General features: G+C 47.2%; 1 protein-coding gene across 1 annotated transcript in view; it reads left to right on the top strand.

The window, feature by feature from the left end:
* MAP3K6 (mitogen-activated protein kinase kinase kinase 6) overlaps positions 1 to 16085 on the top strand; it is a 67960-nt gene that overhangs the window by 26331 nt on the left and 25544 nt on the right. Inside the window, exons 4-13 of the mRNA XM_063140464.1 lie at positions 1061 to 1229; positions 2835 to 2941; positions 5240 to 5410; positions 5880 to 5992; positions 6763 to 6922; positions 8453 to 8603; positions 9521 to 9628; positions 9772 to 9821; positions 12292 to 12387; positions 15835 to 15913. Of these exons, the coding sequence (XP_062996534.1) occupies positions 1061 to 1229; positions 2835 to 2941; positions 5240 to 5410; positions 5880 to 5992; positions 6763 to 6922; positions 8453 to 8603; positions 9521 to 9628; positions 9772 to 9821; positions 12292 to 12387; positions 15835 to 15913 (1204 nt within the window). The remainder of the gene's footprint in view (positions 1 to 1060; positions 1230 to 2834; positions 2942 to 5239; positions 5411 to 5879; positions 5993 to 6762; positions 6923 to 8452; positions 8604 to 9520; positions 9629 to 9771; positions 9822 to 12291; positions 12388 to 15834; positions 15914 to 16085) is intronic.

Genomic DNA, 16085 nt, shown 5'->3' with positions numbered 1-16085 from the left:
CCTGATTACAGGACAGGCAAAAGGCTTAGTTTTCACCTCCCAAACTGGAGGCAGTACGTGCTGCCAATCGTTCAAGGGTCCTGGTTGTGGGGTCTGCCAATGTGTGAACAGATACTAGGGTGACCCTATGAAAAGGAGGACAGGGCTCCTGTATCTTTAACAGTTGCATTGAAAAGGGAATTTCAGTAGGTGTCATTTGTATATATGGAGAACCTGGTGAAATTCCCTCTTCATCACAGCAGTTAAAGCTGCAGGAGCTATATTAGAGTGACCCGATTTAAAAGAGGGCAGGGCACCTGCAACTTTAACTGTTGTGATGAGGGAATTTCACCAGGTTCTCCTTATATGAGCCTCGTGTGGCGCAGAGAGGTAAAGCAGCAGTTTCTGCAGCTGAAACTCTCCCCACGGCCTGAGTTCGATTCCAGCGGAAGCTGGTTACAGGCAGCCGGCTTGGGTCGACTCAGCCTTCCACCCTCCTGAGGTCGGTAAAATGAGTACCCAGTTAGCTGGGGGAAAGGTAACAACGGCCAGGAAAGGCAACGGCAAACCACCCCGCTATAAGGCCTGCCAAGAAAATGTCAGCGAAAACTGGCGTCCCTCCAAGAGTCAGTAATGACTCAGTGCTTGCACGAGAGGTTCCTTTCCTTTTCCTTCTCCATATATACAAATGACACCTGCTAAAATTCGCTTTTCAAAGATACAGGAGCCCTGTCCTCCTTTTCAGATGGTCACCCTACAGATACGCATTCATGCCCCTTTGCAGATATCTGTGCCCGATGCATGGATGTTGGGGGCTGGTGCAGTGTCAAGGCCAGGAGGCCTGATCTTCCTCTGTTCCTCTGTTTGCCACGCATTAGCCCTAGGCACAGAGGAATGCCCTGAATACAGCGGTTGTGTTAGAGCCGTGGGATCAGGCATGAATGGAGGAAAGGAGGGAGGAAGAGGTCGGTGCATAGACCACAGAAGGGTGGACAGGCCCTAGGTAAACGCACCCGCCTCTCCTGTATAAGCTAAGGGTATTATCATGTTCAAAACAAAGAAAAGCACGTTGTTTCTCCAGCGGCTACTTCCGGGAGATGATCCGGAGAGACATCCGCAGGGCTCGCGAAAGATACTGCGGGGAGCAGCTGAGCCGCGAGCTGACCAGCATTCAGCAGCGCCTGGACAGTGTGGAGTGCCTCAGCCTCGATATCGTCATGAACTTCCTCCTATCCTACCGCGATGCGCAGGTGAGTGGTTTTGCCGGGGCCGTGGGGCCTCCTTCCGCGGTGGGTTGATGTGCACAGGTGAACTAAATGCCTCTAGGGGCAACAGCAAGCTGGCTTTAGGGGGTGGGGAATATCTTGGGGCAAATGACCCTCCCATTTGACCCTTCGCACGCTGGGTGACATCAAGGGGTGCGGCCGTGTTGCCAATGTAATCGTGGTGTGGCTACAGGGACCGTAGCCATGGCCTCTACATCATACAGTCCTTAGATGAAGCTTCGGGATGTGGGGAGATGTGGTTTGGGCAAACCAAGGTGCAGGGTGGACTCAGGCTGGGCAAAGCACTTAGCGTGCTGCTCCCCCTCTCAATTGGGAGGATTCGTGGAGTAGAAGAAATCTCCCTGCTTTCTCCCATCAGTTATCACCTGTAAACCCCCTCCTCAAGTTCCTGGTAGCCTCCAAGGGGAGGGGCTTGAGGAGGAGAGTGGGCAGGGCCCATGAAGAGAGCCCAAACCTCCCTGGGCCAGATGGGGAACTTTTGTGGACTGGAATTCCCCATACTTGCTGTAGTCCATTCTCAGGCCATGGCTAGACCAGGCGATATCCCAGGGATCGCCCTGGGATCATCCCTGTGCATCCACATGACGCACAGGGGATCCTGGAGGCAGGGAGGGATGATCCCTCCCTTGGCCCAGGATATCACCCTACCCTTTTAGCCCGCTTTTTCCACAGCCTCGGGATGATCCCGTGACCATGGAACGTGTGGCCGGGCATCACAGGTTGTCCCGGCTCCTCATGAGTAACCACAAGGAGCTGGAAACGGGGCACGGAGCTCCTCAGGAGCTCTGTGCCCATCAGGGGTGGGGGGGAGGGGGAGCTCACCTTTGCATTTGAGTGTTTGTGCGCTCCTTCTCCTTTAAAAAAAAACCCACCAAAATGGCGGCTGCAATGTCACGCGCCGCATAGATGAGGACGACGATCTCGCGATCATAAAATCGCGAGACCGTCGTCCTTCCAATCCCTCGCCTAGCCATGGCCTGAGTCTGTGCTTGTCTCTCTCTTGAGCAAAACCTGTCTTCACCTCAACCCAGTCCTGCTGTCCGCTCCCGTATTTTGTTGTCCCATCAGTACAACCATAGTACAATGCGTTTGTCATACAGCAAGGGAGGTTTACGCGCCACCGTCCCATGCGCACCACTGAAGGGCAGTTCCAACCATGTGCCTTCCATGTCCCCTAAAGAATGCGACCTTTCATTTTACTGCTGACAACCGAAATGCAGGGCGTTGCTGTTCTGTATGTTGCAATTACTTCAGAGAGAATTACTGACAGCAGCTGTTTCCCCTCACTTCCTACCTGAGCCTTTTTACTGGAGACGGCGGGATTTGAACTCAGGGCCTTCCACAAGCGAGGCAGCTGCCCTACCACTGAGCTATGGTCCTCCCTGTGTTTCCTGCATTGCCTTGCTTCATACCAAATTCCCAAAGGTTGTCGGACTACAGCTCCCATTACAACCACTAGTTAGGGATGATGGGAGTTGTAGCCTGACACTACAGGGGAACCCAAGGCTGGGAACTGATGAAGGCTGTGTCCATCTGTGCTGTAGCTTCACCTGATGCTTTGTCCTGCAGGATTTCAATGCCATCATCACGCTGGTGGAGACCTTGCAGGCTCTGCCCACTTGCAACGTCGCTGAGCAACACAACATCTGCTTCCACTATGCCTTTGCTCTTGACAGGTGAGGAACTTCACCAAGCAGGAATGAGCCGCTATTTTCAGCCCTATTAGGCTTCGTTGCCCTCTGTTGCCCTTGATGCCTATGGCTGCTGGGGCTTTAATGGCTGTTCCAGATTCCTGTGTGCTGTTGTCCTGAGAACAGTGGTGGAGAAGGACTGGAGGGAGTGTAGCACCAGGATAGATGTCAGACCCTTCTTGCTTTGGCAAGTGGATGAGGTGATACTGAGGCTTTCAAGTTTTGCAGCTGTTTGTAACAGATTCACACACTGGAAGTCAGAGCACAAGGAAGATGAATAAGCAGAGACTTGTTATTCCTTTCCTTTCCTTTGATGGGGATAAAATACTAGCAGTTTAAACGTTAACACTTCTTTGCAAGATTCGTTGCATTCCTATGTAGAACCTAAAGGTTGCATTTCAGCTGGATGCAGATCTTTAGTTAAAGCTCCAATGGCGTTTTACAAACTGACTCCTTGCACTGAGAAGTAAGTACCACTGGGTTAAATGGAGCTTACTCCCATGTAACCAAGCATAGCACTGCAGTCATGCAGCGTACACTTAATTTTAAGGTTTCATTAGTGGTTTGTTGGTTTGTTTTGGATGTCAGTGTTTTGTGACAGAGCTAATTTCGACCCTTTTCCTGCTCTGCTGCTGTTACAGATAGTTAAAAAAAAAGCGCCCATTAGGTGTGTCTGAAGGGGGGTGGGGATGGCCTCTGAACCTCCTAAAGTTGCAGGCAGTGCTGGTAGCCTTGACTCAGTGGTGGGGCATGACAGCATCAACATGGGATTTGAAGCCATCGGTGCTCTGATATTGACACTGGCTAACCCTTGCGCTCGCCATGGGAACAGGTTCAGGCACAAAGGCAGTCGTACCAATAGCACGGGCGATGGGACAGAGCAGTGTCTCCTCCAACTCCTGTCAGAGAAGATAGTTTTTGGCCCATGGAAGCCACCGTAGGTTACCAGGGTGGTGGCCAGCTCTGAAAAGAAAGCCCCTGCAAGCGTGTGTTGCAAGTTGCTACACGTGCTTCTTCCTCCAAAGCCAATATTAGGAAGGTGGCATTTGTCAGAGAAAAAGGCAAGGAACATATGGGCTGGTTCCCACAGGATGTCTTTTGTCCACGCACCCACCCACCCATGCCCGCATCAGTGTTCACGTGGACAAATGCTGGGTGATGTCCGGGAAATCACAAACATGATGACTGCAGGTTGCCATTTACCAAGTAACTTAAAGATAAAGTCCCTACATACGATGATATGTGCGGGAAGGGGAAAAACATCCATAGGACCGACATCAGCACCTGGAAACTTGGGCCCAGGAGTAGTGAGATCTGCCCAGTGTTCCCAGGGCTGGTTGGCAACGGCTTTATAATGGTGGAATGCTAAATCTACTCACCGTCTATAACTACATGGACACTGCAGTGTCCAGGTAAATATATATCCACCATGCCAACAAAGCGCTCAACTTAGTTGCCCTGGGACATCACGGGAAATTAAAATGATTAATCGGTATTGGTTTGATTCTGCTTACAGGTCTTCTTTTTTTACTAACGTAATTTGTTGTATTTGTATGCAAATAATACCATTCTTTCTGGAAAGTTCATCAATACATTTATTTGGATTGATTGTAGCGAAAGCATAATCTGAATTCAGAACTCTGTTATATAGTATCTTTGTACGTTTTAAAAACACTGCAAATCAAATCAGTCACTCAATGGGTTCCTCAAAGTGGACGACGCCCTGAGATCTTAATGATATAGGGCGGGATATAAATGTTTTAAATAAATAAATAAATAAATAAATAAATAAGGTGGGAGCTGCCATTTAAATTTCCCACAATGTCCTGGACCAAAGCTATGTTGGTCGTTCCAGGGCATTGTAGGAAATCTTAAAAGGTCAGCTTCTCAATGGCCCACTATTGCTGAAGAGGAGAGGGGAGCCCTCAGTCATGAAGTCACCTCTGACCAGCCATGTACTAAAGCAGAGGTGCAAGACCTCGAGCCTATGGGCCGAATCTGGCCTGCCGAGTGTCCCAATCGAGATGTCCACACTCTTTCCCCTAACCGCCAATCGTTTGCAGCTTCCCCAACTTTTGTGTGTCCTCCCACCATGGTGGGAATGCCACTCTTAAATATTAGTTGCTGGCAGTAAAAGCTTGAAGCTAAAATATGCTGGTGTTTTTATGTATTTGGGGGCCTTCCTTTTTGCCTTCAAGGTGACCTACTGTGTTGGTGAGCTGGCTCTCGGTGACCATTGAATGCTCATGTATGTGTGTGTATACGTCTATGATACATTTGTAGGCGGAACCACCCCGGTGACCGCGAGAAGGCACTCTCTGTTCTCCTGCCCCTGGTGGAGAGGCCTGAAGGTGCAGCGCCCGACCTGTACTGCATGTGTGGACGCATCTATAAGGACATGTTCATTGATTCTGGCTTCACCAATGCCGAGAAGAGAGACCAGGCCTTTTATTGGTGAGGAATGGACAGGAATCCCTGGGACAGGCAGGGAACTGTCCTGCATTTCTGTGAGTTTAAACTCTGTGTTGTTTCCCCCTCAACAACCCAGAGTTCTGGGTTTGCACGTCACTCCGAACAGCCCAGGAACAGGGCCTTACTGGGATGATTTCTAAACTGGATGCAAAATGGAAGGTGGGAGGCAGCGCATTCGTGTGCTCCCGTATGGCCATGCGGGAGCACATGAATGTGCTGCCTCCCACCTTCCGTTAAAGATGGCGTATGCGTGTGCACAATAGCAACATGGCCATTCCTTCAGATCTCCCTCAAATGAGAAAAGATGGGGAGTGATTTGCCAGGGAGAAGTAAACTGGGAACTAGGATAGTCCTTAGTAAATAAGAGGTTGAGCGGGGTTTATGGCTGAGTGTGGAGAAAACTCTGCTTTTTTCCAAGTCTTGAGTTTCTCCTGTGCTTTGACCTCCCCAGGTACCACAAGGCCTTCTTAACGGAGCCGAGCCTCCACGCTGGGATCAACTCTGTCGTCTTCCTCATCGCCGCCGGGCACCACTTTGAAACCTCCATGCAGCTTCGACAGATTGGTGCGGAGGCCATCTTCTCTTTCATCTCAGAATATTGGCGTCGGGGAGGTGGATCGTAGCTCTGAGCTGCAACAGTCTGTCATTAGACTTTGAATTGATACGTTTAGTTTTGGAATTCGATCATGCTAAGTTTCGAGGCTTGCCGAATTCAACAATCCTATGCGTTGTGATAGGGAATGTTTAGCGGGGAGCAAACCAAATTGCTATAAATTAGGGGAAAAGCAAATGTGACTGTGTCCAGTGCAGTTTTATTATTTGGTCCAGGGTTGCAGAACCTCAGGCCTGGGAGCCAAATCCGGCCCTCCTGGGGTCCCAATTTGGCTCTCCTGGGTTCCCCAATTGGCCACCCCCACCTTTCCCCACTGACCACCGGTGGTTTGGTGGTTTCTGGGGCTTTGTGCAGTTTAGGTTGAAACTTATTGTTGATTGGTTTGATATGTACCCCGCCTTTCTACCAAGAAAAATGACACTCAAGTCAGCTCGCAAAAGACTTCAAGGAAGAGCTTGAAGCTAAAATATGCTGGTATTTTGGCCCCGCCCTTTTGACTTTGGTCCTGCCCACCACTGGAGCGCAGCCCCAGAGAGCTACTCTGAAAAGGAATTCAGCCCTCAGGCTGGTAGAGGTTCAACACCCTTGGTTTTGCTAGGAGGTGATAACAAATATGATCATTTTCTTGAGAAATTCCTGCCCTGCTAAAATTTGTTTCAGCTCTAGAAAATCATCTCTTCCCTTTTTCTTTCCCTCCTTCCTTCCTTCTCTCTTCCTGAAGGTATGAAGGTGAGCTGTGTCCTGGGCCGGAAGGGCTGCTTGGAAAAAATGCAACATTACTGGGATGTGGGGTTTTACCTGGGTGCCAGTATCTTAACAGGTGACATGGAGAAAATCATCCAGTCCTCAGAGAAACTCTATAAGCTCAATGCCCCTGTTTGGTACGTGGTGAGATCTCTGGTTTCTCTCTCTCTCTCTTGTAGGGAGGGGGGCAGCTAATGAAACAAAGTGGGTGCTGGGAGAAGAGGACAGGTGTTGAAAAAGCAGGCAAATTCGTTCTTGCTCGACTATGAAATAGAGGTTCAGAGGAGGGCAACCAGGATGATCAGGGGTGTAGAAACAAAGCCCTGTTATTTATTTATTTATTTATTTATTTAATTAATTAATTACATTTATATACCACCCCACAGCCGAAGCTCTCCGGGCGGTTTACAACAATTAAAAATAGTAAACATTAAAAGTATACAAAAATTTAAAAAACATAAAAACAGTATAAAAGAGAGAGTTTTGTCTCTCTCTATGAAGAGAGACTGAAAGAACTGGGCATGTTTAGCCTGGAGAAGAGAAGGTGGAGGGGAGACATGATAGCACTCTTCAAGGACTTGAAAGGTTGTCACACAGAGGAGGGCCAGGATCTCTTCTCGACCATCCCACAGTGCAGGACACAGAATAATGGGCTCAAGTTACAGGAAGCCAGATTCTGGCTGGACGTCAGGAAAGACTTCCTGACTGTTAGAGCAGTACGACAATGGAACCAGTTACCTAGGGAGGTTGTGGGCTCTCCCACACTAGAGGCCTTCAAGAGGCAGCTGGACAACCATCTGTCAAGTATGCTTTAGGGTGGATTCCTGCGTTGAGCAGGGGGTTGGACTCGACCCCAACTTCCAACTCTACTATTCTATGATTCTAGAGCATGTCCTACTTTCATTTTAATGAAAGGCATAGACTGATCCCGTTCACATGATGAACAACCCATGGTTTTTTAATTGTGGATTGTTTGGAACCAAGTGAGCGTGCTGGATCGCACCCTCTTCTGCTGCACTAAACAACCCAGGGATACCCCATCCCTAGGTTATTCTACGTGATGTGTGAACCCAGAACTATGGAGTGTTGAGGCAGAAAGTAACCCAGAATTATAACCCATGGTTTATTCTTGAGTTATTGCTCTGGATTGTTTCTCCTTCAATATCCCAGAGATCTGGGTTCTCATGTCACAGAGAGCAACCTAGGAACAGAGAATCCCTGGAAGCAGGCGACCAATCAGGAACCGCTTGCTCTCTGAAGAACCCATTGTTTTTAAAAAGGTGAGTTGTTTCATTGTGTGCACCAGGTCAGTATGTTATAGTACAGAAAGAAGGCAAAAATGTCTGAATAATATGTTCTGCTACCTGATCTTGGAATATCCAGTTTGCTTTGGAGAAACTGCCATTGGATGGAGAGGAAGGTGGTGGTTCCAATGTCATTAGGGCGTTAAATCCACTCCAGGGTTTGGTCAAAATCACTCACAACACTAAAGAATAGCTTCGCACCTTGAGTAGCTCCTTTAGAGTTCGGGCTGAAACCCAGAGCGGATTCACTGCCCCACTGACATCGGAGCCACCAGCCTCCACTGATTGGCTGGAAACGCCATCTTTTCTCACGCTCTTTTCTCCTCCACTTCTTCTCTCACGCCCACCCCGTTATTGGCGCAGGTTCTTGATTTCCATCAAGGAGACCTATACGATCTACAGTCATTTCATTCCTCCTTTGGAAACGTGGTCTCCCAAACAAGAGCTGGTAGATTTCTGGCTGGGGGTCTTGATGGAGTGTTGCCAGCCCTTTGTCTCCACAGAGCAGTGCCTGGTAAGGAGGCCGCGAAGGGTGGGTTCTTTAGTGATGCCTCTCCTGAGCCATCAGCCTCATCACCTAGTAGGGATGGGGAGAAATACGGGGTGGGGGTGGGGGATTCCGCTTCTTTGGTAGCAAAAGCTTTTCCTCTCCAAGCTGGTGTTTCATGTTCTATCCCCTCCTAATGGGAACGAAATTCAGGGCATGTTTCACAGAGCTGGTTTGGCTTAGAGGAGAGAGCAATTGGGAGTCTCTCCCTCTACCTCTTTTGGTTCCATCCATAAATTTACAGGGCAAAAGAAAATCGTAAGGATGCCTCTTGCTCTTCCTTCAAAAACTCTTCCGGTCCCAGCTCTTGTGATGCTGTTGTGCTAATTCTCAGGTCTTATCTCTTAAGTTGGGGGTGGGGAACCTGCAGCCTTCTAGGTGTTGTTGGACTACAACACCCATCACCCCCAGTAATTGGCTGGGGATGATGAGAGCCGGAATCCAACAACCTCTGCAGGCCCACCGTTTTCCATCCTTGTCTTAAGTGATACAAAGGTGAAGTACGTTTAACTACCTCTGCTCATGTTCACCCTTCCTTACCCTTGCCGTTGCATCCTTTGGATCTCTTTGACACCTTTATTTATTTCCAACGTTTATATGCCGCCCTGTAACATAGAGTTTTTTGGATGCAAGCATAAAGATGGTGCCTCCTTCCATTTCATAACTAGACTGGCAATTAAAGCTTTCTTCAATGCGAGACGCCATCTTGTGCCATACCTAAAGGCAGTAGGCCAGCACTCCGCTCTCTCCTGCAACACCTTGCTGCCGCCTCTTAGCATCTGCCGCTGAGGCAGCTGCCTCACTCTGCCTCATGGTGGGGCCGGCTCCGAGTCGAATCCTCTCTTAAAGCCATGTAAGCGCCTGTCTGCTGTCTTTCTTCCCAGGTTTTGATTCTAGAACTGGGCAGAGTGTTGCAGCCGTCCCAGCTGAAAATCTGCAACCAAGAGACAAACAAATCGGTGACGCTGAGTCACATCGGCTCCCTGGAGGAGGTAAATTCAGAATTTTGCAGACTTGCAGTGGTTCAGTTTCGTCTTAAGATTGTTCCCCAATGGTTCTGATTCGTACAGCTTTGGGATTTTGGGATTTTGTTTCTGTGGGTTTTTCTTTTTACCTTTTGGGGCTCTCTCTACAGGAAGGAATTTCCACCTGGACGTTTCCAGTATCTGCCATCCGTGGAATCAGGTGATCATTTATTTATGTATGTATTTATTGACATTTTAAATTGCTCGTGCAATTGCTGGTGCTTAACATGGAAAGTTGACTTATACCAGGTCAGAATTTTTGTCCATCTAATCCAGTAAGAATGTTAGAAGTGCCGTACAGGGTCAGACCAAGGGTCCATCTAGTCCCGCACTCTGTTCACACAGTGGCCAAGCAGCTGTCGACTAGGGACCGACAAAGCAGGACACGGTGCAACAGCACCCTCCCACCCATGTTCCCCAGCAACTGGGGCACATAGGCTTACTAGTGCACAGAGTAGTCTTTACTCTGACTGGCAACAGCTTTCCAGGGCCTCCAGGAGATCCAGTGGTAGATCTCTGGGGGATTTGCATTAGCTAGACAACGGTTCTGACTCCCAAGCGTTTAACAATAGCAGTAATCAAATGGTTCTCCTCCCTATATCTCCCCACCACAAATTATACAGCTAAACTAAATTTATTTATTTATTTATTTATTGTATTTCTATACCACCCAATAGCCGAAGCTCTCTGGACGGTTCACAGAAATGAAAACCATTCAAAGTATAAAACAAACAGTATAAAACCAAGATAGAAAATACAATATAAAAGCACAACCAGGATAGAATCAGCAGCAGTGCAGAAATACAAATTTAAAACAGCAAAGTTGAAATTAATTTATAGACTGTTAAAATACTGAGAGAATAAAGAAAGCCTGAGATAATCTGCTGTGGATTTTTGGCATGGGAAGGACTCTGGACTTGTTGCAGTTCTGCTCCTCCAATTTCCGGGCTCAGTTTCTTTAATTTGAATAATAATAATGATAATATTTATTTATTTATTTATTTATTACATTTATATACTGCACCCCTAGCTAGAGCTCTCTGTGCGATTTACATAATAATAATAATAATAATAATAATAATAATAATAACAACAACAACAACAACAACAACAACAACAACAACAACAACTTGACTCTCCCTCTGGATCGAGGCAGGGAACAACATTGAATACAAAATACTGTAAAATACATAAAACTGATTTAAACATATAAACTAATATATTATTTAAAAAAAAAAAAAAACCAGCCAGGCATCTTAAAATTCGACTGGGTAGGCCTGCTGGAGATCAGTCTTTATGGCTTTCTTAAATTTGGAAAGACTCTTAAGTTGGCGAATCTCCCCCGGCAGGCCATTCCACAGTTTGGGAGCAGCAGAAGAGAAGGTCCTCTGGGTAACAGTTGTCAGCCTAGTTTTTGCTGACTGGAGTAAATTCTTCCCAGAGGACCTGAGTGTACGGGGTGGATTGTACGGAGGAAGACAATGCCGCAGGTAATTGGACCCAAACCATGTAGGGCTTTAAAGTAGAAACTGTCAGCCAGTGGAGTGATTTTAAAGTTGGTGTGTAAGATCCTTCAAGCCTGAAGTCTGCCCAACCCTGAGGTGGAGAGCCTGTTCCGTCCCCCCGCTACTTGATCCTTTTAACTGGACTATCAGGGATTAAAATTGGGACCTTCTTCATGTAAAGCATACGCTCTAGAACTGGACAGTGGCCCTGGACCACTTGATAATGCCTTATTTACTCATTCAAGGTGTCTCATTGAAGACCAGCGTCAAGGGTAGGCGTGGTTGGGCGCGTGCTGAGGCCCAGTAGCAAGAGCCCCCCTGGAGTCGCTCTTTCTTTCTCCTCCTCAACCCTGCAACCTGTTTGTTCACCTGCCTCTTGCTCTGGCCCAAGCAATAGTGGTGGTGAGGAGGAGGAACAGGAGATAGCAATGCTGGCTTGCTCCCTAGCTCTCTGCCTGTGGGGAGGAGGACGAGGAGGAGCTGCTGACAATGTCAAAGGAGGCTCACTGGGGGAGGTGAGCCTATGGAGGGTGTCTTGCCCCAGGGTCCCCAAAAACCTAGAGCTGGCACTAGTCCCATTCAAACCAGTTGCCCTTTGCTGGGCCAGGCCATTGGCCCATGGGTTTCGGATGGAGGAAGTCTTTGCTATCATCTGTTCCCTGCTCCCTTTTAAAGTAGAGTTGCTGGGAGTTGATCGTGGGACGGTCTGCATGCAGTGCATATGCTCCTCTCCTCCTTTCTTCCCCTGCTTCTTTAGGGCTGGCTCCCCCTCTTCACCCCTGCAAGAGACCCTTTCCAAGCATCTTCTAGACCCCCTTCCCACTGCCGTGGTCATCCTGTTTCTGGGCTGTATCATGTCAGATGGCAGGGGGGCGGGATTCACGTGCCAGTGCTTTTCCCGTGCCAAAAAAAAAAAAAAATGAAAGAAAGGACATTCCTGCACATAGAAATCTAGTATCTCAGGGAGAAAGAGTCTAGCTTCTAATCGGGAAGTCCCTGGAGATGGTGCATGCAATGTGGGGGCGTGGAGGGACCTGGAGAGATGCAAGTTTCAGGCTCGTGCCTAAGAGAAGGGGCTGTGCTGAAATCTTTTCTCCGCGCTGATCTTTTTTTCCCTATCGCCAGCATCTCCAAGTGCGATGAGCGGTGCTGCTTCCTGTACGTGCTGCACACAGCCGAAGACTTCCAGCTGTACTTCCCTACCCAGTATCATTGCCGCTGGTGAGTGGTGAGGTATCCTGAAGGGAAGAGCGTCCTTGGAAGTGGGGTGATAAAGGGCTTCACTTTTTTGGTGTTTTTTTGATTTGGAAAGGGGGAGGTTTCTATAGGAAGGATCTGGGACCTGTTTCACACATCGTGATTTCTAGATGTTCTATTGCAAACCCATAAGAATATGAGAAGAGCCCTGCTGGATCAGACCAAGGGTCCATCTAGTCCAGCACTCTGTTCACACATGAAAATTTTAATCATTGAAGCACGTCCGTGCTCATTTTATTCATCATATGGAATATGGAATCAGGTGACAGAGAGCCATGATTAGATGTTCCTTCTCTAGCCAGGGAGCTAGGACTCCCCAGGGTTAAGAGAGGTGAAGCTGTCCTCAGCAGGAATTTATTTATTTAGAATATTTTTGGATTGTTCCTCCACTCAATGAATTTTGGGCTGCATAAATAGAAGTATAGCTTCCAAATTGCGTGAGGTACTGGTTCTTCTCTATTCAGGCCTGGTTAGGCCTCATCTTGAGTATTACGTCCAGTTCAGGGCACCACACTTCAAGAAGGACGCAGACAAGCTGGAGGGGGTTCAGAGGAGGGCAGCCAGGATGATCAGGGGTCTGGAAACAAAGCCCTATGAGGAGAGACTGAAAGAACTGGGCATTTTTAGCCTGGAGAAGAGAAGGGGAGATATGCTAGCACTCTTCAAATACTTGAAAGGTTGTCACACAGAGGAGGGCCAGGATCTCTTCTTGATCATCCCAGAGTGCAGGACACAGAATAACGGGCTCAAGTTACAGGAAGCCAGATTCCGGCTGGACATCAGGAAAAACTTCCTGACTGTTAGAGCAGTACGAGGCATTCAAGAGGCAGCTGGACAACCATCAGTCAGGTATGCTTTAGGTTGGATTCCTGCACTGAGTGGGGGTTGGACTCAATAGCCTTATAGGCCCCTTCCAACTCCACTATTCTATGATTCTATGAATTAAAGCCTTTATGGGCTCTTGCCAATGTTCTGTCATTTTCAGTGTTTGTTTTAAAATTAGGCCTCATGGACACAGCGTTGGAGTTTGAAAATGGGTTAACAAAGATGAAATTAAAGGGTCAAGGACAATGAAGTAAATAAAAAGGAGCTCAGATTCCCACATCTGATTCCTAGTATCCCACTTCTAAACTCATTAACCTGGAAGGAGATCTTGTTGTTTTTCCGTGGATTTCACTTCAAATTGTGGTGTTGTTGTATTAAAGATCTTTATATTTGAATCACCACAAGAACAGCAAGAACAAAACCAACAAAAAACAGCAACGAAAAGGGGGGGGGTCATATCATAAAACATGTCAATATACAGTCATCACAGAATCATAGAATAGTAGAGTTGGAAGCAGCCTATATGGCCATGAAGTCCAACCCCCTGCTCATTTATTAACATCATCATTAACATCACTCCTGATCTACAAAGAAAGAAAGAGGAGAAGAGAAAAACACACACAAAAGGGGGAAAGAAGGACGGGACACTTCCATTTCTTATATACATGTTGACATAAGCAGTCCGTATAAATAGGCAACCGTACAAGTTTGACATACTGCCTTTGACCGGGGCTGGTTACAGGGAGCAGACAACTCCCCTGTTAAAACAGCTCCACTGGCTTCCAGTCTGTTTCCAGGCACAATTCAAAGTGCTGGTTATGACCTATAAAGCCCTATATGGCTCGGGTCCAGGTTATTTGAAAGACCGTATTCTCCCTTATGAGTCTGCCCGTGCTTTGAGATCTTCTGGGGAAGCCCTTCTTTCAGTCCCACCATCTTCACAGGTGCACTTGGTGGGAACATGGGAGAGGGCCTTCTCGGTGGCTGCTCCAGTGCTTTGGAACTCTCTTCCCGGGAAGCTAGACTGGCTCCCTCCTTGATGGGCTTTTAGAAGCAGGCAAAAACTTCTTTGTTCCGGCAGGCCTTTGGAGAATAATCTGGTCCTCCATCTATGTTAAGGACTTGTAAAATTGTCATGTACTAACCTTTAATGTTTTAATGTTGTATTTTATTTCATTTTAATTTTTCTACATTTCCTTTCCTAGGTTTTAAAATGTATATGTTTTCAATTTTGTAAGGCCGCCTTGAGGCCCAGTACTGGGCAAAAGGTGGGATACAAATAAATATAATAATAATAATAATAATAATAATAATAATAATAATAATAATAATAATAATAATAATAATAATTAATTATTATTATTATTCAAGTAGTTTTAAACTTTGGTTCATAGTATTCCTTTCCATTCCACTACTAAAAAATAGTTGGCTCAGGGTTTTCTCTCCTGGGGTGGGAGGGTGGGGTAGTAGTTAACACTTTCACCATTACCAAATTGTCAAAATACATGCAACAGACACACTGAGTATATTTTGCTATCCACCGCGTTTGTGGAATGCAAGCATAGCACGGACCACCTTTTAATGCAAATCAGAGGCATCGGAGATCCTACCATTGGGAATGGAAATCAGTGGCCCTCCAGACGTTGCTGGACTTCAACTCTCACCAGCCCCAGACAGTATGGCCAATGATCAGGGATGATGGGTGTCGTAGTACAACATCTGGAGGGCCCCAGGTTTCACACCAATTTTGCAAATTTGCCAGATTATTTTGATTTCCTTTCCCCCCCTCTCTGTCACCTCTCCAAATGCAAGCTGCTTGCTTCTTTTGAATTTTCCTTGGAGAAGTCTCCGCTTTCCCAGCCCAAGGCCTCCCTTTGAAAGTGAGGTTTTAGCTTTTGATGCTGAACCAATGCTAAGGCGATGTTTATTATTTATTTATTTATTTATTTATAAAATTTGTGGACTGCTCCATATCTAATTTAATTCTTAGGTTCACAGCAGTGAACCTAAGAATTAAAACAGTAAAAGATACAAAAGTTAAAACACCATTATTATAATAAAAAATAAACCCCCGGAATGTAAATAAAAACCTTGGCCGTCCATCAAGGAATACTTGCTGGAATAAGACTGTTTTAAAGGAGGCAGCAGAAACAACATCGTGTTGGTGCCTGGCTGAAATCCAGGTGCAGGGAGTTCCACAGAAAGAGGGCCACCATGAATCATAGAATCATAGAATAGCAGAGTTGGAAGGGGCCTACAAGGCCATCGAGTCCAACCCCCTGCTCAATGCAGGAATCCACCCTAAAGCATCCCTGACAGATGGTTGTCCAGCTGCCTCTTGAAGGCCTCTAGTGTGGGAGAGCCCACAACCTCCCTAGGTAACTGATTCCACCGTCGCACTGCTCTAACAGTCAGGAAGTTTTTCCTGATGTCCAGCCGGAATCTGTGCTGAAGGCTCATGCTGAAGGCTCTTCTCCTGGTGGACTCCAATCGGGCCATAGGTCAGTGTGGAACCACCAGGAGCCTGTTATGTGGCCTGGAGCCTGTTCTCTCAGGTTTTCCTTCCTCCTTCACCTTCTTATTTAGGTTTTGTGAACTGGTCCATTCTTTCATGGCAGAGATGGGTGAGGAAGGGAATAGCTGCAGCTTCCCGGATGAACTAGAGGTGAGTTGGGCGAAGGCGATGCTGATTTGGTTCAGGAACTTGAATTGGACCCTGGCTCACTCAAGGTCCTATAAAGGACGGTTGTGAGAACAGGCATTAAAAAGGACCAAGCCCTGTGATACTCAGAACAAAAAGTTCTGCTGCGGAGACAGGGCCAGTCCGGGATGTTTTG

The sequence above is a fragment of the Elgaria multicarinata genome, chromosome 13 (assembly GCF_023053635.1).
Source record: "Elgaria multicarinata webbii isolate HBS135686 ecotype San Diego chromosome 13, rElgMul1.1.pri, whole genome shotgun sequence".
NCBI lineage: Eukaryota > Metazoa > Chordata > Lepidosauria > Squamata > Anguidae > Elgaria > Elgaria multicarinata.
The sequence above is the reverse complement of the archived record's forward strand: the minus strand, read 5'-3'. Positions and strand labels throughout refer to the sequence as shown.